This window comes from Syngnathus floridae, chromosome 9 (genome assembly GCF_059516105.1).
Source record: "Syngnathus floridae isolate MCC-2025c chromosome 9, RoL_Sflo_1.0, whole genome shotgun sequence".
NCBI lineage: Eukaryota > Metazoa > Chordata > Actinopteri > Syngnathiformes > Syngnathidae > Syngnathus > Syngnathus floridae.
In genome coordinates this window covers 5,999,518-6,025,553 of record NC_142421.1, presented here as the reverse complement: position 1 = coordinate 6,025,553, position 26,036 = coordinate 5,999,518, and the positions used below count along the sequence as shown (strand labels likewise).

Sequence of the window (26,036 nt, the reverse complement as noted above, 5' to 3'; positions counted from 1 at the left end):
TTTGTCTCTCTTTCTCTTTCTCATGTTCCATCATCTTCCACTTGCAGGTGACTGGGAATGTTACCCTCATGACCCCACTGTGTGGCATGTAAGTAGAAAAACAGCCATAACTATAAAAAGTGATCTGCCTAAAAACAATAATTAAAATAGTAGCTTGTCACAATTCTAAGTCTTTGCAGTTCTCGTTTTTTTTGCTGCAGCATCCTGTAACCTGGCAACCATCCAAGGAGGGTGACCATCTGATTGGCAGAATCACCCTTAGTAAGAGGAGCACAACCATGCCTAAAGAAGCCGGGGCTCTGCTGGGATTAAAGGTCAGGGTGCCAATAAAATAAACTGCATTCACGCATTCATGATAAAAGATATGGCTTCATTAGCCTCTACAAATGGATTGCAAATATTTCACGTTCCCCTTCTCTTTATAGGTGGTGGGAGGTAGAATAACAGAGTCAGGGAGATTAGGTGCCTTCATCACCAAGGTCAAAAAGGGCAGCCTGGCTGATGTGGTTGGACATCTAAGAGCAGGTACTTTGAGCAAAAGAAAAAAAAGTTTCTTCGTAATATTCAGTGCCTTGTGCGTATCCAGTACTAATTCTGTATTGCTAATCACGTAAAAACTATTATGCAATGTCTAATTTCAGGGGATGAAGTTTTGCAGTGGAATGGGAAACTGTTACCAGGAGCCACTATGAAGGAAGTTTACAACATCATCCTGGAATCGCAAGCGGAGCCCCAAGTCGAGCTAGTTGTATCCCGGCCTATTGGGTAAGTTATGTCTATGCTTATAAACCAATGTCATTTTTGAAAAGACCTCATGTGATAGAATATGTACACACACAGACAAAAGTCAGACATGATTTTATAGAATTTCTGTTCTCATCGGATTGTTCAGATATCCGTTTGTGGGCTGTTTCAATTTTGGAAAACAAAACATACCCATTTCATATGTCTTGTTGATTTAAATTAAGTTAAAAAAAACAAGTTAAGTTCATAAGAAAATAAGTTAAAAATCCTGGTTAACAAGGAAAAACTAATAGCAGACATTGATTTCAACATCACTTATGTTGTACTATTTATTCTTATTGTACCATCTTTTTGAAAAGTTATTTTTAACAGTATTGATACAGTTTTTTTTTCTTTCAATAACGTTGACTTAATTATTTGCTTTGTTTTGGAACATAAGTTGAATGTATTAATTTCTCTCCAAACAATCACAAAGGGTGTATAGAAAATATCAGTAAGTAATCTTACCATTTTATTAGGACCTTTTTATCCCTCATGCTTATGGAGGAATAGTATCATATTGCTGGTGACATTTTGCATCCCAAAAAGAGTCAATCTTTCCTTTAAATGAGCATATGTGCAAATTTGTCTCTTTGAAAATCACTGCAATTGTTTATTATTTTATATTTTATAAATCAAAGAGATGCAAAATGAAAGATGTCTATGACGGTAGAATAGTTTTCCACAAACCACATTAGGAAACATTATCGAAGAAATCATTTGATGCTTTATAATGCTTCAAACTTTGCTAACCTTGCTGTTTTGAATTTGGGCTGCTGGAATTTATAAAGCATGATTTGAGTTTATTTGATGACGCTTGCTTTATTTATTTTATCTATACCTGTGTTTTGTCTTCATTATTATTATTATTATCATTCCAATAGTAGTTGTGCATAGAATTATATTATTATAAAACTGGTGTAAAAATTGTTAGTGTTTGTAGAATTAGCTTGATGCAGCTGCATAATTTAGAGATGACTGGAACATATGGTACTCAACATCTACACACTTAAATTATTTATTTAAGAAATGTCCCCATTCCATGATCATTTGCGTTGCCATATTTTCTAACCATGTGATAGTTTAGCTTGAACATCTGCTGTATCTAACTAGTTTGAATACTGTATGGATTTCTGAATCAAGCATGCAAGCCTGTGCATCCACAAACCTACTAACATTACGGCATTCAATCCAGCCACTTGTAAACATGCAAACGGCTCACGCGTTTTCTTGTCTTTTCAGTGATATCCCAAGAATCCCAGACACATCCCATCCTCCATTAGAATCTAGTAAGTGTCTTTATTTAGAAAAATTCCATCTTCCACCCATTAACACAGGCTCCACCTTCCAAGAGAAGGTGGAGACCTTCCAACCTTGAGATTTGCAAATCATTTTCTGTTTCTTTTTGCTTCATAGCAGGTTCGAGTTCATTTGAGTCCCAGAAGATGGAGCGACCATCAAAAAATCTTTTATCTCCCACCAGTCCCAGAATGATTCTAGATGCTCCACAGCTAATGCCAGGAAAACTTTCTGTGAGTGGCTGTTAACTGGGTCACATTGTAAAATCTCTGGACCAAATGTCTTTGTGTGTTTTTGGCCTGCAGGTGAAACTGTGGTACGACAAAGCAGGTCACCAGTTAATAGTCAATGTGCTTCAGGCGGTAGAGCTCCCTCTCCGGCCTGATGGACGACCCAGAAGTCCATACGTCAAAATGTACTTTCTTCCTGATCGCAGGTACAGCTGGCATATGTTCTTGTTTCAAAAAATTTCAAAAGTGGCCACAGTGATTTTTTAAAAATTAGTTTTGATTTTTTTTAGAACTATCCCACACTGTCCTATTTGTGAATTGAATCAACAATGGCCTTTGCTACACAAACACACACACACAAATCCTTACATTTGTGTTTGGATGTGTTTAAAATAGTGACAAGAGTAAACGCAGGACAAAAGCAGTGAAGAAGACCTGCGAACCCAAGTGGAACCAAACATTCCTCTACACTCACATCCATCGTAGGGATTTCCGCAACCATATGCTGGAGCTGACCGTATGGGACCAGCCTAGGTCACCAGAGGAGGACAGCATCTTTATGGGAGAAGTAATACACACAGACACACACACACAGTTCTATATTCTCGTATTGTTTTTTTAAGCAAACACAAGAATTACATAGCAGTTAGTATTTAACAGATTCAAAGTGACTATTTTATTGCATCAGTTATTGTAACGGGAAAACTTTGACTTGACAGATTCTGATCGAGCTGGAGACAGCTCTGCTGGATGACAAGCCACACTGGTATCCCCTCCAAACGCACGATGTCTCATCCATACCGCTCCCCCGCCCCTCCCCGTATCTGCCTCGTCGACACATACACGCCGACAACCCTGGCAGGAAGCTGCAGCGTAAGTATTGCATGTCTGTGTCTCGACTTAACTGTTTGTTTTGAAGCTGTGTCATGTCTTGTGTGATTGCGTGCATTGAGAAAGAGGCAATCTTTAGTTTCCAAAACAAATCATACATAGCCTTTGTATAACATGTACTGTACGTCAATGGTAATGTCTGCTTTTACTTCCCTCCCCTAATACTTCACGTGTATCTGCATCTGGAATGTGTGCATGCGTGTGTTTGTGTGTGTTGGTGTGTATGTAGGTTCGCAGCGTGTAACAGAGCCTGAGTTTGAGGGTACAGCAGTAGTTTCTAAAGGTGGGTGGGGATTGTTTTTGTACTATGCAACGTTTCCCACATTTGTTTCTGTGTTTTGTGTTACGCATTTGTGTGCGCTTATTAATGAACTGTAATGTCAAAGGAAATTCATATTGAACATAAGCTATAAGGTGAACATGGAGGAGGGGTTTGCGACTTTTTCTGAAAAGTTCCTCCTCTTAGATCAACTCTATCCCAGATGGGCTTGAGAGAAACTGCTTTGTAAAACAAACCATCTGGTTTGGCTGGTTAGGTATAAATGGGAAGGAAAAATGGTAGGCCCACTCAAAGAAAAACTAGTGGGCCATTGCAAGCTTTGAGGTATTGCACTGTTGGAAATGAAGCCAGGGACCTTGGGATCAAAACAAAGCCCAGCAAGGATGCACATATGCTTTCAAGGCTGATCACTCTCTATATTGCTATTTTTATCTTTAGACCATGTTCTGCTGCAACAACAAAAAAGGATTTTTTTATTATTTTTTTTTAAAACAGAGCACAATTTTCTATCTCAAGGTCGCTTTTTCCTGCTATATTTGCATATCCTCCAAAAAATATCGGAGTACATATAGTGGTTGATTTCTTTAGTTTTGCTATTGGTTAAACACATTCAGATTTGACATCAAAAGATAAACGTGATTTTTGAGGTAGAAAGATTAGACCTGTTAATCTTAAAATGATCTCCATGCACCTTCACTGGCCCCTGACAGCAGAGGGACGTGGCAGGGAGCGACAACGGGAGCCCACGTCCACCCTGGAGGTGCCCGAGTGCCAGAGGACGCCCTCACATCATATACGTTCCCGCTCAGTATCCCCCCACCGCGAGGAGAAGGGATGTATACGATCCCGACCGGCCAATGTCCCTGCGCAGAGGTGAGAAGTTATGATTTGAAAATGACATATTGCACTGAAAGAGGCTGTGGCTTCTCAATACACTGATCGTTACCAAGATGATTTTTAGGGTTGTTCTAATTAATTGCATTTGCACAAAGTGTTTTTTTTTTCTAGAGTATGTCCCGAAAAAATGTGATGTACAGCCACGTTTCCATCAGGTGCTACAATTTAGTTTAGTATATAGGAAAGGCAATAGTGGGTGAGAGAGGAGCAATGTTGGAAAGCAACAAAGTGAGGCCATCTTCTAATGAAATGGCAAATCCAACTAGCCCGGAACTCATTGTGCTGCCAGCTCTGCTTTTACATTCTGAGCCAAATGAGCCCAGCCAAGAATTGTCTGCCACATTGCTTGACCACCACAGTGACTTAAGTTATATCCGTCTTTAAATATATATTTATTGTCTTTATTTTTCAGGAGTCTGGACGATGAGCTTTCGCACCCCAGGCGTTCTCGGTCTCCGAGCCGCTACTACGACTCCTCTCGAGGTCACCACACGGATCAGGAATACCTCGATGACAGGTATTTTCATTGCATTTGCATCTGTCCTGTCCTAGGATGTTCACTTATTGACTTATTTGACTTTCGAGCAATACTGACAGCTTCATCGTAGGCAAAGCTGGAAAGTGGCAAAACATTTGAATGTGTGTGAATGTCATGGATGTTGAAATCCCATTGTATGAGTCAAGCTTGATTTTTATTTTACTGTATGCATTTTATGTTTTGCACTGTTGACCTTGGACGGGGTTGTTGGTGCTATAGCCAACTGATTAGTTGTTTGTAAAACTACATTTTAATTGTGTGTTTTGGCGTCGGAACATGTGTTCATGTCTGTGTTTTTGTTTGTGCAAAGCGTCCTCGTGTTCCAATTCACTCTCTTCTCCCTTTGCTCTCCTGTTTTGGGGAATTGTTGTTGATTTCCTCATGTGTCATCCATCCCCATGGTTACCACAGTGAGGTCATCATGATCCACCAATCAATGCGAGGCAAAAGTGCTGAGTGCATCCACTTAAGGTAACTTGGTCAATCATGTCATATTCCATATTGTGTGTTTCTGGGTGTGAATTTCTGCCTCAGAACTTGTACTTGCATAGCATTTCCATGAAAGTGCCTTTTGGTTACACTGTATGTTGGCAAACTGACAAGACAATCGTGATCATTTCCAATCCAATATTAATCGCAAACAACAACAAAAAGAACAGCAGTAAGGAATTATGGCGATATTACATGTCAAACATTGGTAGCAGATAAAACAGCTGTCAGGAAAGTAAGTTAATAGTAAAGCAGTCATGTTTATTAATGTTTATCGCTAACATTTTGAGAGGAAGAAAAGCAAAGTAGTGGATCGCATCCATGTAAATCACTTGCATACTGCTTGTAATCCACAAGAGGACGCTACAGGACGATGCTTATTACCTACAGTAAGAGTGATGGATTTTGTGTTTGACTCATTTTTTCTGTTAATTTTTTTTTAAAGTTTTAGTCTTTCTCTTTTCTACTGACACAAACATTAAGAATTAACACAATTATTATTCACAATGTTAATCGTTCTTCAGAACTTTTACACTTTGGGCAGGCATACCAAAGATTTTAGGAATAGAAAAAAAAATCATTGCATTATCACCCGTGCCTTTAAACCACAACATACTCAACTACATAAAACCCCAAGTAAACTTTCCTCTTCATTTGCCCCATAGAACTCTTCTTTCTGTTGTCCAAACAGCCGTGCACAATAATTTCCTTTTCTTCTCTTTTCCTACAATCTTATCTATTTTGCTGCTTCTGTCACTGGCATGCATGCTTATCGTAATTCAGGAGTTCAACTAGGCACATGAAAACACTCCCACACAAGATGTCACTTTTATTTGAAAATATTATAACGTGATGAGGTAAGTATGCACATACATGGGTTTGATATGCTTCAAACAAACTAACGAACAATCACTGATGCACAAACTCGTTCATAGCAGAGTTGTAGACTTTAAGGACTTGGGACTTGACTCGACCTAACTTTGACTTCACTCTCAAACCCACAATGAATGGTAAGCTATGTTAATAAATCCACATTTAGTTGACGGATAGCTTGTCAAACATTATCTAAGCGTCACGTCGGTTAGGCATCTGTTTGAGAAGACAATAAATGAATAGACAGTACAGAGAAAAAGACAAGTACTGAGACAATTTTTTAATTTTTTTATTTACCAGATGCCAACAGGTCTGGCCATGTTTGCAATGATGACACAATGTTTTTAAAAGTAGTCCTTTTGATTTCATTCCTTTGTTTGAAGCATATGGCCAACTTTTATTTTGCTACCATTGCGGTCGTAATACCAAATATCTGTTGCCACTATGGTTGATAAAAAACATTTAAAGGAACTTATTTGGAATGAGAGATTCTCACTTCTTTTCGCTATTCGATTAGATTCAATCTGTTCTAACTTTGCTCGCAATGCATGCTGTTTTGGAAATCTGCTATGATCAGTAGCAGTGTACCGTGCCTGCATGTCAAAAGCTAAGATAAGCTCTGTTCTGGACATTCCGTCCTGATTACACACACCTTCATCACACAATAAGTTGGGTAACTACACTTTTTAGATACATCCAGTCACATCATTGTGCCCTGCAGGCAGGCATGGCTTAGTCCTCAGACTTATGATTTTGTGAATCCAGCCAAACTTTCTTTTGAAGTAAGTTTTGTGTTTGTCCATTGTTTTTCTCTTTGTGGTTGACCTCTTGCCGTGTCTCTCCTTTCCATCCTCCTCTTCCTCCATTGGATGGCATGTTGTGCTGTGATGCCTCTAGTGATCTTCAGCCTTCTCTGGACAGGGTTAGGAGTGCTAGCACCAACTGTCTGACTCCAGATAATCATGTCCCCTCACCCGAGTTGGAAAGGTACCATGCTTTGTATCCACCACCCTCCTGTAGTGATGCTGTAGCCCCCCATTTCCCTTTGGTATTGCTCTCTTGCACTCGTCCCCACTTTTCCAAAATGATGCTTCACTCTCACAACACACCAAGGCACTCAATGTTGCCCGATTTCCCTTTGTCTTCACCTGTTGTCAAAATAACCGATTTCATTCAAATGATGTGGACAATCAAATTTCAGGCATTGATCCTTTAAGTTAATAGTGGTGAAAGACAAATGCATTTCTTATCGTATATCTCAAGTTAATTCTTCTTGTGATGTGATTCACTTCACCACTCACACACATACACACCTAATTCTCTATCCTACAAGCTCTTAATCCCGAGGATGACCTGCAGTAATCTATGTCAGATACATTCCATTATCGATCTGCTTTGTCTGCTGAGACTGCGCTATGTCACTATCTAAAGTGTACTGCTATCTTAAACAATTGTAGTTGTTTGTGACTGGTATCCATAGTGTGAGCCTTGAATGTGTTTCTTGTTTTTGTCATGTCTCCTGTGGTAGTGCTGCTGCAGTCTTGAATTTGTTTACTGGTGGTGTTTTAGGATAATCTCTAAAACACTAATATTACTAAAAATGGCATGGAATGATGAATACATAAATAAATAGATAAATAAATAAATTGCAATTAAGAAAAACAGAACAATGAGAAGGTTGTTGCAAGACACTAATGTACGCCTTAAACTGCAGCAAAGAACATATGCTTGCCTCTGCTGTCCTCAAGTGGTAGAAAATAAAAGCATGCTGCTGCATTTTATCTATTGTTAATGTACAATTGAATTGATAAAGGCGATCTGCGCACGTATATAAGATATATAACAAAAGTGTGTATATTACATATGACATATACATACTTTGTATTAAACATAAGCAACAGTAACTGGTGTTAGGAGATTCATCCGTTTAATTTGGGTATTATATCTAAATAATGAAGATTTGTCAAAATTTAATCTTCAGTGATAAGCATCTTTTTGCCATTGTGAGCATCAAACAAGACTTCTATTATATTTCTTTGTAACTACTGATGGTGTAGTGAAATCATATTTGTTGGACCTGAAGATATATGTGTATACTGGAGTCCATTTTTTTTCAGTGAAGTTATTTTTTTTCCCTGTGCACACTTAGAAAATCATTGTCCCATTCGTTGCCCCGGAGACGTCCCCCGAGTCCCCGGATTTTTATCCAACATGCTTCCCCTGAAGATGACAGGTACCCCTTTGTGGACCCGTGACATCTCTCGCAACTCTCTTGAGCTTGACTTGTGACACCACTGAGTACCACCATCAAACATTTATTTTCTAACTTGAGAAAAGCTCTCGTACACATCAATTAATTCTCTTCAGTTGTGTTCACATGTTTTTTTGGGAGGGGTGCAGGCAATATGCGGTAGCACCTGTGTGGGTGTTTTACACTGAGTCTCTGTAAAATTTGATTCTATTTTTTAAAAATATTTTTGGATGAAAATTTTTGATAGAAAATATGAGTAGAAAGTGATTTTTATCTTGTATGAAATAAAGCACAGCTACAAGTGAATTTCCATTTTTAGATTAAATTATTTGCCTAATTCTTCAATATACCAATCTTCACGCCAGAAATTCCTCTTCAGCATGAAGTTGTATTTCTTTTGCTTTTCCGCTTATTATAACAGCAGAAGCTACTGTAAATTTATTTGAACAAATACAAGATAAAATCACTATTTGTTTTTTGCTGGCCAGCTCTCTTATCCTAAATCCCCGGTACTCTGTGGTCACGACTTTGACGCAGTGGCTGTGGCATACAATGTAGAACTTGTCTGAAAAACAAATTCTACATCGTTTGTCACTCACATTGTGTAAAGGTTTTTGCCTTTGTGCACTTTTGAAGTCTCTTCACAAAGATTTGCAATGGTTTGTGTTCCTGGTTGTGGATAGTGTTGACATTGTTTTGTCTTGGTTTTCGTATTGTCTCCTTCCCTTAATAAGCTTCACTTTGTGCTCTTTTTTAACTTGCGGTAGCTCGGACTGCTTTTGGTGTGAAATCCTGCGCAGTTGTGTTTGCTTTTTGCATTGATATAAAGTGTTGGTGTTCTGGGAATTGCACTTGCAGCTTCTATGTGCTCAACTTCCTCTCCTCCACGATGGCTTAGAATTTTCAATGGCATCAAGTTTGGATGTGTCTATGTGTCATCCACATTTATTTTTTGCTCTGTGGTCCCTGAAATTCTCCTCAGTGAGGTACACTGTATTTTATTTGACACACACGCACACATGCATACATATTTTGACTAAAGGCCATTATACAGTCCTCTCCAAAAGTTATGGAACAGCAAGTTTGCGCTCCTCTAGCCTATCCAATTATCGCTCAGTGTTTATATGCCTGACGTGCCAAATTCAATGCTTCTTTACAGTATGCTTCTGTTTTCACATTATTCATAATATGTGACATCGTAGTTCTATTTTTTTTTTTTTTTTACCCAATTTTTTGTCTGTTTGTACACTTTTGCACTGTATGTGTGAATAACTTTGCTCATTAGGCGCAGTATTGGTTAGGGGATTCCTCCAGCAAATCATCTTTCAATTTCAATTAACCCTGAGTTAGATACAAACTGTCTCTGTTTAATCCTATGTTGCATTCCATATAACCTGTCAACTCCTAAACTTTCTCCAAAGTATCTCCTGTTCTGTGTTTGTGTTTATCAGTGTGGCCAGGTTTGTCGACGGCTGTCACTCATGATGTGTTTCTCTATAGAATGTTTTAAATGATTTCATCCGTGCAGTATTGTGAGATTTTGTAAAGTACCGAGTTCGATATTTCCACTTTCTCCCACTTCCATCACCTATTTTCCGTGCATGTTTGTGTGAGTGTGTGCGCGTGTGTGTCAAGAATCTTGCTTCACTTGCTGATGAATCTATAGCTTGCTTCTCCTACGGCTGATATGTTTTTTCCACCTTTTCCCCAATTGTTGCTGTTGTCAATCTAGTGATATTTTTTCTGTATTTTATCGATTTATCATGGTCTGAATATTTCATGGATCTTATTTTGGATTTCATGTATTTTCTCTGTTTGTTCTTTTGTCTCTTCCTCTGTCTGTTGCATTTTTTATTTGTTACTGAATATTAGGGGCCACCACGAAGGTGGTACACCTCTTTCAATGACATCATCCTCATCTCGCAAAGTGAGGCAGCTCCCCCAGCTTCCCCCCAAGAGCAACAGTGTAGAACAAGGTAAACATGAAGAGGCGTTGTCCTTGTGCGACAACATTAAAAGGACTTTCAATTCAATCTTTCTTTTCTTTTGTTTTTTTTCCCAGCCCTGGTAGCAGAGGAGCGTGTCCGTCAACTCCAAATGAGGGTTCATTCGAACCGGATGTCAGCTGCTGTCAGTAACTCCAGCCAGCAGGACCTGGACCGAGCGCTCAAGAACAAACGAGAGGTGGCTTTTTACTTCGCTTTCACAGATAGTCAGCCAGAATGTCTGCCATGTGACTCATTACACTGTTATTTTCTTGCAGCTCTTCAAGGACCACAGGACGAGCAGTGAGAATGCTTCCCATAAGTCCTCAGACAGTGATGTCAGCGACGTATCAGCCATCTCTCGAACCAGCAGTGCCTCTCGGATTAGTAGCACCAGCTACATGTCCATCCAGTCAGAGAGACCCAGAGGACGCTTCAGGTACAAACATTATATTTTATGATACTCACTGCTGTGGATGAATTCATATTTCAATGATGTGATGTGATTTTACAAAAAAATCAATAAATCAATGATCAGTCGAGCCATGCGTGCGACGGGCCGCCACATCATGAAGAGCACCAGTGTGAGTGGCGAGATCTACGGCATGGAGCACGCAGATGGCAGCCAATCAGACACCGCCCTGGGAAGCTTGGGAAGTGGGATCAAAAAGCGGCGCTCCAGCCTCAGCCAACGTGTTGTTGCCATCTTGCCGTCGAGACGTAGTCGGAGTACCTCACAGCTCAGCCAGACAGGTCAGAGACTACCCAAAAAAATTATCATCAGTCATGTTTTGACTGAGAAAAAAAAATGGTTGAGCACACATTAGCAAAAATAAAAAAAATGACAATACATTTAATCAGTATACATTCAAATTCATTCAATTTCTCATTTTCTTTCCTTACAGTCATGAACGTTTTCTACTTTTTTGCTGTCTCGACAGTATAAAACTATCTGTCATACATGCTAATATGTTTTTTCTGTCTTTCCAGTATTTTGGTTTTAGTTGTTGTTCACGGGTTTTGTTGTGTTGTTTCAGAAGCGGCTGGTAAGGCGGTGGACAGACAGAAAGGTAAACAAATTAGAAGGACAGTGTAGCATGGAGAGGAAGTTACAAAAATAAGAAAACATTTTAAGACGGATTTAAGGCACACAGCAAAATGATCAAGCAGCTAGCTCAACCATTTGACTACATACTGTATTTTTTTTTATTTTTTAAATTGAGCAACTTTTATGTTATAATTTTCAGCTTGTCACACCAGAGAGTTAGTGGCATGATTTGTTTGGGACCATACTGCACAACCCACCCATTTATTTTTTCCGGGCTGTGTACCAGCAGTGGCTGGGAATCGAACGCACACGATGTGCGTCAAAGCAGCAGCATGTACCACTAAGACACCCATGCTTAGAGTGAGATGCTTTTCTTTCTGAATATATTGTACATAGTGTACATATAGACAGAAATTGGCAACAAGAGATGAAATGCAGTTTACTAGAGCTTAGTCCCCGCCCTTCTTGACCTCTGTCTTCAGCACGCTTCCTTACTCCATCCTCTTCATCATCATTATTGCAGCATTCCAAGAAACTGGGAAGTCAGAAATCTACAACCTATGATGAGGAAAGGCACTAAATCACAATATTATTAAAATTTATTGATTTATATAGGGAATAGTTTTTATTCAAATATTTTTTGATCACCATTTTTTTTGTTGATGTTTGACTAGTAAACTTTCAGGACATCAAATGGAATATTTCCAACTTCCCAGACTTCTTCAATGCTGCAAAAGTTTCTAAGTGTGGTTCAGTTTTTGAAGAAGCCAGTAAAAAAGGCAATTTGTATGTTGTATTGTTTTTGGATTTCTTAATTTATTTTGTATTGTCTAATCAATGACCTGAATGTCAGGATCAAACTTTCACAGTTGGCTTTTAGAAAGGGCTGAACCAATTATTTTTGGATCCACAGAGTGTTGATTGCATGCTTACTTCCTTTTATTTCAAAGTATCACATTTTGAACAGGAGCTAAATATGCTAACAGTGGCTAAATAATAGATTTTAAAATCACAAGATGTGCAAAATATGTATAAACGTTTTTTGTTCAGGTCACATGGAGGATTTGTTGCCCTGCATTGTTATATGTATCCTGTTATCAAGCTTGTCAGGCCTGCTTTAAAATCAACGCTAGTGGAAGTTAAACACATGTTTCTTTTTTGGCTGCAGAGGCACCAGCAGGTAAGAAGGTGGCCAAGGGTGGCGGCGGCAGCAGCATCCAAAGGAGCGTGGAGACGGGCATGGCGGTGGAGTACCCACGAGGAGGCTCAGCCATGAACCGTCAGGCCAGTAGAGAATCCACCGATGGCAGCATGAACAGCTACACCTCTGAGGGAAAGTAAGTACACCACTGTCTGGTGCTCTCTCATGATCTCGGAAGTTGTCAACTAATGTGTGTGTGTGTGTGCCTGCCTCTATGTCTGTATTCTTGTATGTATGGATCAGTCTTATCTTCTCAGGAATGAGATTGGGTGCTGACAGCCAGTTCAGTGACTTTCTAGGTGGTCTAGGACCTGGTCAGCTGGTTGGCCGGCAAACACTGGCAACACCTGCAATGGGTGAGTCTTTTGTTTTGTTTTCTATGCTCGTTTAGAAACATGTCCGAAAATAAAGGTGGCTTATTTAATGTTAAGGATCATACAGTATGATTCGACTTATGTGTTCTTCATGTATTTCCCACACATGCAGGTGATGTTCAAATTGGTTTGATGGATAAGAAAGGACAGTTGGAGGTGGAGGTGATCAGGGCACGAGGCCTTACCCCCAAACCAGGCTCCAAATCCCTCCCAGGTTACCAACTTTTTCTTAATCCTCCTCCATCATACTCAAAATTTCTTTTTCTTTTTTAAATTCCTCTTATGTCATCGCTGTATCAACAGCTCCCTATGTCAAGGTGTACCTCCTGGATAATGGAAGTTGTAAAGCCAAAAAGAAAACTAAGATTGCACGAAAGACCCTGGAGCCTCTGTACCAGCAGCATCTGCTATTTGACGAGAGTCCCCAGGGCAAGGTGCTTCAGGTAAATCTCCCCACTGAGCGTGTCTGTGTGTCTCTGCTTTACTGACTCAACCATCAAAAATAGATTCTCTGTGCAAATATAGAAAGGATTTACTATATTTAAACGAGATGATCATTGTATTTATTTATGGAGTGAAGATTTTGAAAATCATTTCTTCTTTTTTTTCCCCCGCTCTCAACACGCACTAGATTTTCTTTTGGACTAAGTACCGTGGTTTGTGTTTTTTGGGTGTTACCTTGTCCTCTGTGTGCTGTGAACTTTGTGTCTCGTCAGCACTACCCTCAACTCCTTAACTGCCCTTGTGTGATACCGCCTCTTTGTACACAATTCCGTTCACATACTAAAAGTGCCCAGAATTCTTTTTAGGTCACAGTCCAGAAAATTATAATATAAATCATGCATAACATCAAATGTTGTCATTTTCCAATATTTTGATTTTCATAATGAACCATAAGGACTATAAAAAAAGCATTTGTTGAATTTAACGACAGTACAGAACAAAAAAATCTGTTCAAAACTGTTGTCAATTCGGTCCTTCTGTTTTGTCTCGCCTCTTTTTGTTCTGTGGTTGTCTCTGTGAGTGACTGATTCATGCCTCTTGTTCTATTTTGGTTTATTTATGTTGGTACCTTGATTTACGAGTGCCCCAATCCCTTCTGAATCTATAGAAATTCAATTCAGTGTCATTATCATATGAAGAATGTTTATTTTACACTTTTTTTTCTCTTCTAGGTGATAGTGTGGGGGGACTATGGACGATTGGACCACAAATGTTTTATGGGTGTAGCACAGATCTTATTGGAAGATTTGGACCTATCGAGCACGGTGATTGGATGGTACAAACTCTTTCCACCATCCTCGTTGGTAGATCCCACTCTAGCTCCACTCACGCGACTGGCGTCTCAGACATCATTGGACAGCTCAGGACCACCCCCGGGTGTTCGGTCCTAGTGACCGTGATGACCGTCAAATGTTCAAAAACTCTTAAATGACAAAACGGAGGAACCTAACTATTGGACCACAATGGAGCAGAGGGTGACCGCAGGAAAAGAAGACCTCAGTCTACCAATAAAAAGCCAGACGGAGAGACAGGGAATAAGAGTGACAGAGAGAGCAGGCGGGAAAAATCTAGCCAATCAAAGCTGAGTCAGAGTCTGACAATCATTTCTCACACCTTTACTTCTTTATCTACTGTACTTGAGCCTTTTCTTTGTGCAAACCTTTGTCTTTGTTCCTCCAAGATGGAGATTTTCTTTTCACTTTGTTGATCAAAATCTCTTTTGTCTAATTTTATTGTTGTGCACCCAATTAGAATCCTTCACGAGTCAGGAGTGCTGTAAACAATGGAGGGAGTTGGTCACATTTCAAACTGACACATTTTCATGCAGATTAACGGCTGCTCCATTGGCATTGCCAAGGTAGCGGTACAAGTGTAGCTGAGCACGAGAGGCTGCTCTTTGGCATGATGTACTTAACTTTTAAGTTAAAGGAGCCTTGTGAGATAAGAAAGCAAGCACAAGAAAAGCTTGAGTCTTCTATGACAGTATGATAGAGACAAATGAGTTTTGCTCTTTGTCTGAACAAAAAAAAAAAAGAGGCCAAATTCATCATGTGCATTGTATATTTGATTTGAACTGTTTTTTTTTGTCTGTGTTTAGTCAAGAGTTCAGGTACCGTGCGGTGCAAACTCTTTGTATTTTTTTTTTTTACCGTTTTAGAACAACGCTTTTGAGCAAAGGCCACTATCAGGTTGTCCAACAACGTAATCGGAACCCCCGCGCCCCGTTCTGTTTCACCTGTTAAAGGGAGCAGCATGATCTTGGGATGCCCTGTCCGACGCCCAGCTGCATGCACATTTGTTTTTGTTTTTTACTTTAATGTCATTTTTGTTTTGATCTCTTCCTTGTCTTTTTTTTAAATAGAAAATGTCAATGACATGAATGTCAATTCTTAAAAAAAAAAAGGTTTTAAAAAGAGAGATAGGACGTGTCTTAGTTTCACATAATTTTAGGCCAGCTTGTATGTTGCATGTTCTTGTACAGTTTGCTTGTACTGAATATGAATACAAACCGAGAAAAGCCAAGCCATCCCCCTGGCCCCGATAACGGGCCGACTCCACCCGGGCCACACCTTCCACTCTGGGTCGAAATATTCATATCAGGAATTCTCCACGGTAAAATGTCATTGTTTCTATTTTACTTTCAAGCCCTTTGAACGACAGCGCTGTTCTGTAGTACGGAGCATAGCTGAGACCCCGGTGGGTGATGATGAGGATGTAACTGTCATGTCACTTTGTCCGGCTCCAGACCAATAGAGAATGTGTGAAAAACAGTTACATGTATATGAAGTACTTTTAAGAGTTTGAGAGAAATTATAAAGATAGATATATATATATATGAATATAGAAAAAGTGTATCTGCCTGTCTCCAATACACACATGCACACCTTGTACATAGAAAATAATGAGACGATATTAACGAGAGAAATGTCAGTGACACGTAAACATTCCTGTTGTTTTGTTTGTTTTTCCTGAGAGAGGAATGTGCACCCTTTGCTGAACTCAAGCTGCTGAGCGGTTCTGAGCCACAAGGGGCGTGCTAAATGGCCTTTCTCGACCCACTCTCTAAGTTGTTAAAGCAAAATTTTAGAAAGACTTGTTTTTCCTTTGAAGAACTCCTCTCCTCCTGTTTCGGTGAGGACCGGACTCCTAAAGCCAACGAAGAATCTGATTTTACAGACCTATGTTGCAAAATGTTTGTGTTGAAAAACTTGGCAGCGTGGCCGACTGCCCTTTCCTTTGTCAGTATTATTCCTGGAATACTGATTGTTTACAGCCCATGGCTCCCCGAACCCAAACGACGACGCTAGATGAAAGACGGAGAAGTATTCACTGCAACGGTTCTTGTTTGTATAACAGATGTGGCTCTACTGACGTGTATGTTTTATATTCAAGAGTTCATTTTTATTATTTACAAATAAAAGACTGTGCAGAAGAAGAGAGCTGCTCTTTCCAAGGAAGAGGCCTCATTATTACCGTGAAGCAACTCTTGTCACGGGAACTTGTGTCGTGGCTAAAGGTGCTACAATACAAAGAAAGACTCTTGTGGACTACTAAAAAAAAAAGTACAATGTCCTTTCAGCTTGATCCTGGATCCACTCAAAGAAGAAACGCTTAGTCATACAGTATTTCCCATGTTTTAATACAACTTAAGTTAAAATAGTATTACTATTTAAAAACAGTAAGGCAAAGCAGTAAACATATAGAAGAAGGCAGAAGAGCACACTTTCCTGGGCTCAATTTTGGGAAGCATTCTGAATAGCTAAACACCCTTCAAAAATTATAATTTCTTGACTGGTTCAATGTAAAAGGAAGATAATTTGTCATGGGCGGAGACAGGTCGACCATGTGCAGAATGGATTTTATCTATTTGGGTAAAAGCTGGACAACAGGGAGCAACACGAGAAGCATACAGGATGGCAACTTATGGTAACAGACAGGTAGCATAACGGCTAGCAACGTGGTCAGACAACAGGTAGGACAACAGAAGGAATTAAAACAGAGTGCTGGGTGTGCGGGGTTTATATAGGGCGGCTAACGAGCCGGGAGCAGGTGTAGAAATGAGCCGGAGGTGCGGTCAATCGGCGTAAATGCTGCCGACGGAACGGGAGGGGCAGGAGAGAGGAGCTGTCCATGGTACTGATCATGCGAAGGCAAGACATAAATAGCAAGAAAACCGTCAAAATTGCGATAAAAACTGTAATAGACGGAATTATAGTCACGAATGAAACCTAAGGTATTTTTCAATTAATTTTTACGTGCAAGTCATTTTAATTGAATCAGTATGACCTAAAATTTTATGGGTGCAGAAACATTTACTTGGGAAGCAAATACATTTGTCATTTGCACTATATTTCTGATAAAAGGATGGAAATGTGCAACGTTTGGCAGCGACAAAAAAAAAAAAATAAAATTAAGAAAATAAATGAATCAGCAAACGTATTGGCCACACATGAACGAGTAGATAGATAATATAATTGCACTATCTCAAACTTTGCGGGGCAAAATGCCATTATTTTAATGTGGGTCTTGGGACTCTGAGAGCTTTAATAAGTTTTTTTTTTTTTTTTTTTTAGGTGATACTTGATTCAAAAAGTTTGGCAAGCACCGTTTTAGACCATTAAAACCATAAAGCGTACAGCATAAATTGTAAAATGGCAATTATTAAAATGTTGCCGAGACGCTAGAGTTCCAGATTTTCACCATCCACGTGAGCATCATCGCCAGCAGTTTTATGGCGTAGTCATCATCAGTCTTGTTGAGTGGAGCAGCTTGATGGCTTGGGAGATGACTGATTGCCGCCTCACTGTCGGCCTCTGCCACTCTGGACCTCCATGCTGCAAAGCTGCACGCTGAGAAGTTGCTTCAAAGCTCTTTATTGCCACCTTGTGGCGTGATTGGACAATGGTATTGGAAAACAGGGACAATACTCGTCCTCACTTTTTAATGGAAACCAAAACCTTTGGAAGGAGAAGATGAAGGTGATGGCAACATTTTTTTTTTTATTATTATAAATGAATTTTGGGATTTCATATGACTGAGCAACAAATGGGTCAAATGTGGTCATTCAGAACATAAACCTTTTTAAAACGTTGAGCGTACAAACCAGATTGCGCACTTGACCACTCCCTTAAAAAAAAAAGCTTTCGAAATTGGATATTTATATAGATTTTTTTGTTTTCTTTGCTTTACATTTGGGATTATTAACTTATTTAAAGCAGAAATGTATCATGTTTATTTATCAAAGATTATGGCACAGGACAGCGTTGTCTACATTAAGTATTTAATGTATATTAAAAACGACTGCAACACAACACAAAGATCCCGTAATCGACATTTCGTTTGAATAATTTCGTACTTGTTCAATAATACTTTTGTTTATCACATTTCTCGGATCGGTGTGTTTACTGCAATGGTGCGTGCTGCAGTGCATCACAGATGATGACTAAATATATGAAATAGCCGATTGGTTCTAGGAGTAGTCGGCGTGCGTGACTGTATATATTGACAATAGCCTGTTTAAAACTTGCATGGTTTAGATATTTCGTTTGCGTTAATGAAAAATATGATACATTCATTTCCTGAATTATATTCACTTATCCGTTGAAAAAATGCTGCAAGACTTTAGCAGAAAATATTTACAATTACGTGCATGGCAACAATTTAATTCTGCCTTTAAATATGGGTCGTCTCTGTCAGAGAGATAGGTTAATGTAGAAATACTTAATTTGCAGGTGAGCAATGCGGTCCAAGATGATTTCGCTGGCTTGCATTAAAAAAAAAAGAAAAAAAAAAAAAGACTTGGACAAACGTCCAATGCATTATTAGTGCGGATGTGTGTAAACGGTGTTGGACTCCAAATTGTATTTTCCAAATTGCTATTTTACGCAGATAAACATCTATCTTCATGCATCAAACTTTCTGGAGTTCACCAAACTTCAGTTTGCCCCTTTATTAATTGTAAGACCTATTGTGGTTGTGTATTGCAATCAATATTCTTTGATTTATATGCTACATTCCCATAATTTAAATTATCACGTGCAAATTTCCCATTAAAAATAATTAAAAATAATAATAAAAAATACTCAATAATCCAATCCACTGTTTATTGCACGATTAATGTTTTACGGGGGTTGTGCATGTGTAAACAAACATTAAGAGTGTAACCTATAATTGGTCAATTATGATAATAATAGGTCCTCTTGGTCTCCAGAGATGCGCTACATGAACACACAAGTCGGGGAGTCAGATGGCATTAGACGCAGGGACTTTGCCAGTAATGGAGGCTTTCTGGTTAAGAGGCAGACTGAAACAGAAGGGTGTCATGTCAGATTAGATTTGTTATTTCCCCCCTCGGTGTTAATGGTTTGAAAGGCCCCCTAGTTTGCTTCAGAGCCCATTAGAAAGTGGCGGCCGTGATACAGCCGTCATTACCGCGCTGTTCCCCCCGCACCGCCGCTTAATCTAATTAGATAGCCCGGCTCCTGCCTTTTGGGGAAGGGGGTGGGGGGGATACTCCTTCTATTGATATTCATTAAAAATACATGATTTATCACTAAGCTCTCTGAGGTACGACTGCGTGCAGCCGTTCCAAGGTAGAAACAGTGTTCTTTGGACTGTTGCGGATTTCTTCCGCTGCAATTCCTTGTGCAATCATATGATTTGGAAACTGAATAATAATAATAATAATAATAATAATAATAATAATAATAATAATAATAATAATAATAATAATAATAAATTAAAACTTTTTTACTGTCAGAAATATATGTATATGTACTATATGAGATGGCTAAGGGTGTATATTTTGTCCGTGTTGTCTGTCTGTCTATCTGTCTGTCTGTCTGGCTGTCTCTATGTATTTATCGGTACAGTTATTTATTCATGTAGTGTATATAGTTTATTCTTATTCCTCTTTCATCAATTACACTAGCTATTTTGGTTGAGGATGCAAAAAAACATATTGACAGTATACCCCAAAACATGTCCTGCTCCCGGTCCTCGGGGGTCATTGTCCTACCTATTTATCATCCTGCTGCATCGCACCCGATTCAAATGATTCAAGGATTTGAAGACGCTTGATAATGAACCCATCAGGTGTGCTGCAGTAGAAAAACGTGGAAAACAAACAGGACAATGACCCTCTATAGACAGTGTTGGCTTTAACACTGTGTTGGACAACCATAACTTGTATTTTAATGACTTAATTCTAGACTGAAACTTATTGGCGCCCTTGATTTGGAGTTGATGCTTCGGAATGGACAGGAGCTCGTTAAGGCCCCTTTCTCATACACTAATGGTAAGTGGCCACTAGAGGGAACTCCAGTCCGCGTTTGCTCCTGTTCAATGCCACCTCCGATCTAGTAAACCCACTACTACTTTTATTTAACAGCACAATCCATCGTTGCTTTATCAACACCTGACTAGTCCCGCTCAGTGTATTTGTTAAGGTACATGCATATAGAGGAATAATGTGACCATTAATAATGCATTCAAATAAATGCACCGTTTGCGCTGGATTGGTTGGAAAAAAAAAGACTTCAAAATTCTTTAAATTGTGGAACTGCCTAACCTCATATTATCCAACACGTATGCGGTCATTTAAACGCAGTCGTGTTTAACATCAGAATACACTTTACTATCTCCTTATATGCTCCACTGCCGGGCTCTATCCTGCAACGCAAAGGTCCCAAGCGTGTCATTCCCGCCTCGTCATTCATCTTCATAACAACCAGTTAGTGTAAAATTAACAACGACTTAACTAACGGCGGCCATAAACGTGCCCGTGCATTAGAGGCAGATGGATAGTGGTGATGGAGGCTAGCCTGGGACTTGATAGGAAGAGTTGGGTTGCACCATCTGATGTTGTGTGGCCCTGGTGTGAGATAACGAGCGGCACTTTCACTTTGTCCGTTTTGCGATTAAGTGAATTTAAATTCTGTCAAAAAAAGAGATAAAATGATAAATAACATTCACTGCATACGTGAATAAATGTCCTGAACTTCGATCTTGCATCGTGCGTGTGTGTGTGTGTGTGTGCGGGTGGGGAGGGAGGGAGGGGGGTAATTTGTTCTATGGCTGCGTAATCCCGCTTGATTTCATCTAATACCACCGGGCAGACGCAGCGACGTGTGCGCACATCCAGCGACGTGATAATAGTTCGCTGTAAAATCCAGCCTGGCCCCGTTTTTGCGAATCTTTTAGGATGACTGAAAATTGACGATGCGCGCGTGTCTCTATGTGTGAGGGAGTGTGTGTGCGTGCGTGCGTGCACATGAAATTCCACTGCCAAAGCGCAAGACTGGATGTGGCAGGGATTTGAAGCTCTGCATAGAAATTAAGACGACACCTGGGGGGAAAAAGAGAGAAAAAAGTCTTTAACCCATTGCTTGAGGCTAATATCCAAACCGTATGCAGAACATTTGTGAACTAAAAAAAAATCCCTTATGGAGTTGAGGCAATGCATCACGAAATCATCTAAAGTTTGGTTTTATTGTAGCCCAAACATTTAACACGCACTTTAACAAGTGTGCGAAACGGAAACACCATAAATCACCTTATCTGCATGAGCAAATTTTTGAGCGGGGCATATATTCACGTTATAGGTGTAATAAATCCATTAAAGTCTCTTAAAGCATGGCTCAGATTTTGGGATAGATTTCAAAACAATATAGACTGCAGCGACCCGAGAGAGCAAGAGAGAAATGAAGGTGTAAAGAAGAGCATGAGGGTGTGAATACGGTGGGGGGTGTATGTGGAGCTGATTTATCTCAGGGGCCCCCTGGTCATTTCCATATATTGAAATGCGCCCCCAGTTACTCAATTTCCCCGGAGCTGCCGTGCGTGCAGAGGAAGGCGCCCATGTGACCGTCATCGGTCTGATGCTCTGTTGTCTCTCAGCTCTTTTCACGTCCCTTACGACACACACACACACACACACATACACACACACGCACACACACGCGCGCGCACGCCCGCACACACGCATGCACACACACGCGCACACACACACACTTCTCCGCATGTGCTTATAGTTTGACAACAACCAACGCCACTGTGCACTCTTGAATTTAACATGGTCGACTAAGATCTTCGGAGCAAAAGGGCTGAAGTGATTAATGGGATGGTATGAATATCAGATATAGTACAGAGGATATTAAAAACATTGTTTTAGATTTACAATAACTACCTGCATGTATGAAGCTATTTTTTTGCCAAAGTCCAAAATCATGCATTGAAATCAACATGCAAACATGCGCGCGCGCCTGCACGGCAGCTTTCCCTGCACAATTGTAAAGTCTGATTTATGACGAGCAGTGCGTTTCCAATTTCCATATGGAGAAAGCCCAGTGCGCTTTCCATACGTCCGAGGTCTGCAGGCTGCGAGCAATCCCCTGCGTGCACGCGCGTTTACGTGTGATGGAGAAAGTGTAAAGTGGCAGGTGAGGATGAAGAGGGAGAATGGAGGAAGAGAAATGCGGATATTTTGTAGCAAAATAGAAGGAGCGGGTAGGGCGAGAGGTCATTGTTAGCGTGCGTTGGATTTGGGGAGCTGTAAAATGACGCACTTTTTAACCGTGGCTACCAGTCAGGATTGTATGGTCGGGGTCCCTTAAACTTGTTGGCCCATTTAGTTTGGATGGGCTTGCAGTGATTTGAATGAAACTGTAATAACGCCAAGGTTACCACGCATGGAATAAGCTAGAAATTTGTATTATTGAAAGTCAACGCACTTGTTCATACAAGTCGTTACTTAATCCGCTTTAATGGGGCGCTGGCTTCTAAAGGCGATACGCTCGACGGGAATCTCTTAAACTGTGTTGGGGGAAAAAATATCACTGAAAGTATTTCAATCACACATCATAATAGAAATAGACATGTAAGTAATATTTCCACTTTATATGCAAGGGAGTCTAAATGGGAGAATTTTGAAATCTAGGGTTTTACTCTTTTTTTTTTATCATCACAAAGTGGTCAGTGAACTGCTGACGCGTGTATCAAAATCCGCTGTCCTAATTTCATTTTACTGCATACCGCTTTGTTGTTTTTGTTTCCGTGCTTGTGTGAAGCAGCTCTGGAAATTGTACATCAATTTATCACTTCCATTTATCCTGACTGATGCATTCACATCTCTAATCGTGAATGCGTTTTATCATAAGAAAAATAAAAATACTATTCCGATACACCCTACAAGATCATATGCGGACTTTTGTGTTTTGTCCTCATATCCGGAGAAACCTGCTGCAACACGAGCACTTCCACAAATGGACGCTCACGCACGCACGCGCGTACTTGCCCGACCCGTCCCATCCAAGCCATGCGAGCAAGTTGCAACTTGCAAAATATTTCACTCACTGGTCATGCATTTCCCCCTTGACGTTGAACCTCCTCCGCCACTCCTCCGGCGACTCTCTCTCTCCTTGTCTTTCTCTCTGTCTCTCTACCATCACCCCCAGTCCCCCCTCCTCATCCTCCTGGCCTGCCTCTCTCCACACCACCACCATCACCACCACCACCACCACCCCCCGTATTAAGTGCGCGTCCTCTTCGGTCAGTGAGCGAATCTCCGGGCTCTCGCATGAAGCGCCACTCCAAGCTCCCTCCACCAACGCCGAGGTCGCTCGCTCCTTCCTCCCGTCTTCTCTTTCAGTCACAAGAGCCACTATGTCTCCCGTCTTCTCTCCCCTTTTCCCATCCGTGGCTTTTGTGGCGGCTTCCGAGCGCGAAGCCCATCTTTCCACCCCTATTGTGTCTCCTCAGAGGATGCCCGACCGGCTGCTCGCTGTACGCGTGCGACTTTGCCGATATAAAGCCTGTCGTCTTACATTACCAAACCCCCTTTTATTACAAGAGTATTTACAATCTCTTCCCCCTCCTCTTCTTCTTCTTCACTCTTCCTCCTCCTTCTCCTATATACACCACCCCCACTAACGACGAACCCTCCCCCGTTCCAGCTCGAACCTGAATCACATCTGATAGTTATTATGGGCCAGCACCGCACTTCTTCTTGCCAAGGTCAGCAGCTTGAGTTTCACCCCGGACCGAGTCAGAACATACAGGCAAGGGCTTTTGGACAGCATGTTTGAAAGTGCCCGATAAATATATCCACTCGTTCTCTTGGCACTTCCAAAGGCGTGCGCAACGAGCTTGGAATCGGCTCAAGTGGAAGAAAAGTGAGCGATGGACGTGACTTGGACGGGAGACGACACCTATACGGCAATAAGAGGAAATTTTCATCTTGGGGTGATCAAATCATTGAGTTAATGAATTATGCCAAAAATTCTACTGTTGAATACAAAAAAAGTTAAATATTCTATTTGCTCCATTCCAAAATAAAGAGTGGTCGTGCAATATGGTTAATAAAGACATCCACTGCTTAGCCAGTCAATTTGCATTTGGGGTGGCTTGCATTGATCAATACACGCACATGCCTCAACTAAAGTTTTCCAAGTGTTTGTGCATGCCCGTGGCCACGCACACGGCGCCCGTCCACGCGAGTCGCCGGGTTTTGCATGTGCACGAGTAAGGCTATCATTCTCGCCTCACTCGGCGGCTCCGCTTGCCCTGCTTCGCGTCCACGTCCCTTTTTCCCTCCCTCTGCATATTGCTTTCATTACACACTCTCTCTCCTGCTCTCGCTCTCTCTCTCTTTCTCTCGCATCACACACACACCCTTCCTTCGAAGTGTGTCTTGTCCGGCCCCCCTGATCTCTGTGTCCATTGGCTTCCACCGGGTCTACTTCTCATGTGCGGCCCACCCCCTCCTCTACCTCTCTTCTCCAATGATCGTCCATTGGTGTTGTTATTTCGCGTCCCATCCGTCCCTCCTCCCACTCCCACTCCCACTCGGGTGCCTCGGCCCTGCCCATGTTTTTGTATGTCGGGTGTCCGTCCACCGCCTGACGTTCAAGTTCGCCGGGAACGTCACGTCCGTGCACTTGAACCCCCAACCACGGGGGTGGGGGGTGGGGGGATAGGGGGGTGGTGGGGGTGGGGGGCGGAGGGGGGCTTTTGCCATTTTTTTCCATCGCTCTCCCCTCTCTCCTCTCCTCTCTCTCCATCCTCATACACACACACACTCTCTCTCTCTTTTCTCCGATCTTCTTTCTCAAAAAAGCCATGAAGGCGATCCCGCGATCCATCTTCGCCTCCGCGCCATCTTTGTATTATTTGTAATTAGTTTTTAATTTCCCCCCCGCAATTATTTTTGTTGTTGTTGTGTGTGGATGACGAAGGCGCCGGATGAAGACATTCTTTTGCCCCACCGGAGTCTCCAATGTGTAACCCCGGCTCTTCCCGATGTGATCCGCACTGAGCGCCGCCGCCAGCCACCATGTCTCGCCGCAAGCAAGGCAAACCTCAGCACTTAAGTAAACGGGATTTCTCGCGTAAGTACAAACCAGAATTGGGAACATACACCTCCACGCTTTCGTGTCTTTTAGTTAATTCTGCATACGGGTGAAATTGCTGGGTAAGGGAGTCAGCGGAACGTCAGCCGTGAGGATACCAGGATGGACCGCTCAGAACCCGCGGTCAGCTGGACTCAGCAGCGCGGTCGCAAAAGTGCGATACATTAGTTCTTAAACGAGACCAAAATAAGTTTGTTAGCCTCTCTCTAAAAAAAAAAAAAAAAAAAAAAACTGAAACGGGATCCAAACATTGGTCATCGGTGACCGGATCAAATTGTCTCCTGCTCCGGTGCCCCCACGATCGGTCTGGTCAGTGGAGGCGCGCACATGCACGGCTTGAGATCATTTGAGCGGCTGCAGAGCGCGCTCATAGCAGAGCAGGGGAGAAAGATCTAGGAATATCACTTAGTTACTGTCTTGTGAGCAAGTTTCACGAGCTCTCTCTCTGTCTCTTTCTATTTTGGGATTATTTTCTAAAAACAGAAAA

The 26,036-nt window shown here is 41.1% G+C and overlaps 2 protein-coding genes and 1 long non-coding RNA gene across 6 annotated transcripts in view; 2 read left to right on the top strand and 1 right to left on the bottom strand.

Moving 5' to 3' along the window:
* Positions 1–16,578, top strand: part of rims1a (regulating synaptic membrane exocytosis 1a) — a 32,338-nt gene extending 15,760 nt beyond the window's left edge. Inside the window, exons 7-32 of one of the 4 annotated variants that reach the window (XM_088384571.1) lie at positions 48–88; positions 201–314; positions 426–525; positions 642–765; positions 1,220–1,237; positions 2,026–2,072; positions 2,200–2,315; positions 2,388–2,518; positions 2,709–2,880; positions 3,032–3,185; positions 3,433–3,486; positions 4,194–4,356; positions 4,793–4,897; positions 5,330–5,389; positions 7,178–7,267; positions 8,430–8,513; positions 10,404–10,507; positions 10,594–10,715; positions 10,795–10,955; positions 11,055–11,269; positions 11,554–11,586; positions 12,733–12,901; positions 13,009–13,121; positions 13,252–13,353; positions 13,443–13,582; positions 14,315–16,578. In XM_088384571.1, coding sequence (XP_088240697.1) covers positions 48–88; positions 201–314; positions 426–525; positions 642–765; positions 1,220–1,237; positions 2,026–2,072; positions 2,200–2,315; positions 2,388–2,518; positions 2,709–2,880; positions 3,032–3,185; positions 3,433–3,486; positions 4,194–4,356; positions 4,793–4,897; positions 5,330–5,389; positions 7,178–7,267; positions 8,430–8,513; positions 10,404–10,507; positions 10,594–10,715; positions 10,795–10,955; positions 11,055–11,269; positions 11,554–11,586; positions 12,733–12,901; positions 13,009–13,121; positions 13,252–13,353; positions 13,443–13,582; positions 14,315–14,533 — 2,951 coding nt within the window. In that variant the 3' untranslated portion in view covers positions 14,534–16,578. Of the gene's footprint in view, positions 1–47; positions 89–179; positions 315–425; positions 526–641; positions 766–1,219; positions 1,238–2,025; positions 2,073–2,199; positions 2,316–2,387; positions 2,519–2,708; positions 2,881–3,031; positions 3,186–3,432; positions 3,487–4,193; positions 4,357–4,792; positions 4,898–5,329; positions 5,390–7,177; positions 7,268–8,429; positions 8,514–10,403; positions 10,508–10,593; positions 10,716–10,794; positions 10,956–11,054; positions 11,270–11,553; positions 11,587–12,732; positions 12,902–13,008; positions 13,122–13,251; positions 13,354–13,442; positions 13,583–14,314 lie in introns of all 4 variants that reach the window. The other 3 variants (XM_088384570.1, XM_088384572.1, XM_088384573.1) reach the window with 3 other exon arrangements.
* A 183-nt stretch (positions 16,579–16,761) lies between these two features.
* LOC148393128 (uncharacterized) lies at positions 16,762–23,974 on the bottom strand. Its single transcript, XR_015860230.1, has 2 exons — positions 23,496–23,974; positions 16,762–21,489 (listed from the first exon to the last, which is right to left on the bottom strand). It is a non-coding gene; the product is annotated as an uncharacterized LOC148393128 (long non-coding RNA).
* A 1,168-nt stretch (positions 23,975–25,142) lies between these two features.
* The window catches only part of bcl11aa (BCL11 transcription factor A a), a 33,921-nt gene continuing 33,027 nt past the window's right edge, over positions 25,143–26,036 (top strand). The window contains exon 1 of the mRNA XM_088385192.1: positions 25,143–25,528. Within this exon, the coding sequence (XP_088241318.1) occupies positions 25,474–25,528 (55 nt within the window). The 5' untranslated portion in view covers positions 25,143–25,473. The remainder of the gene's footprint in view (positions 25,529–26,036) is intronic.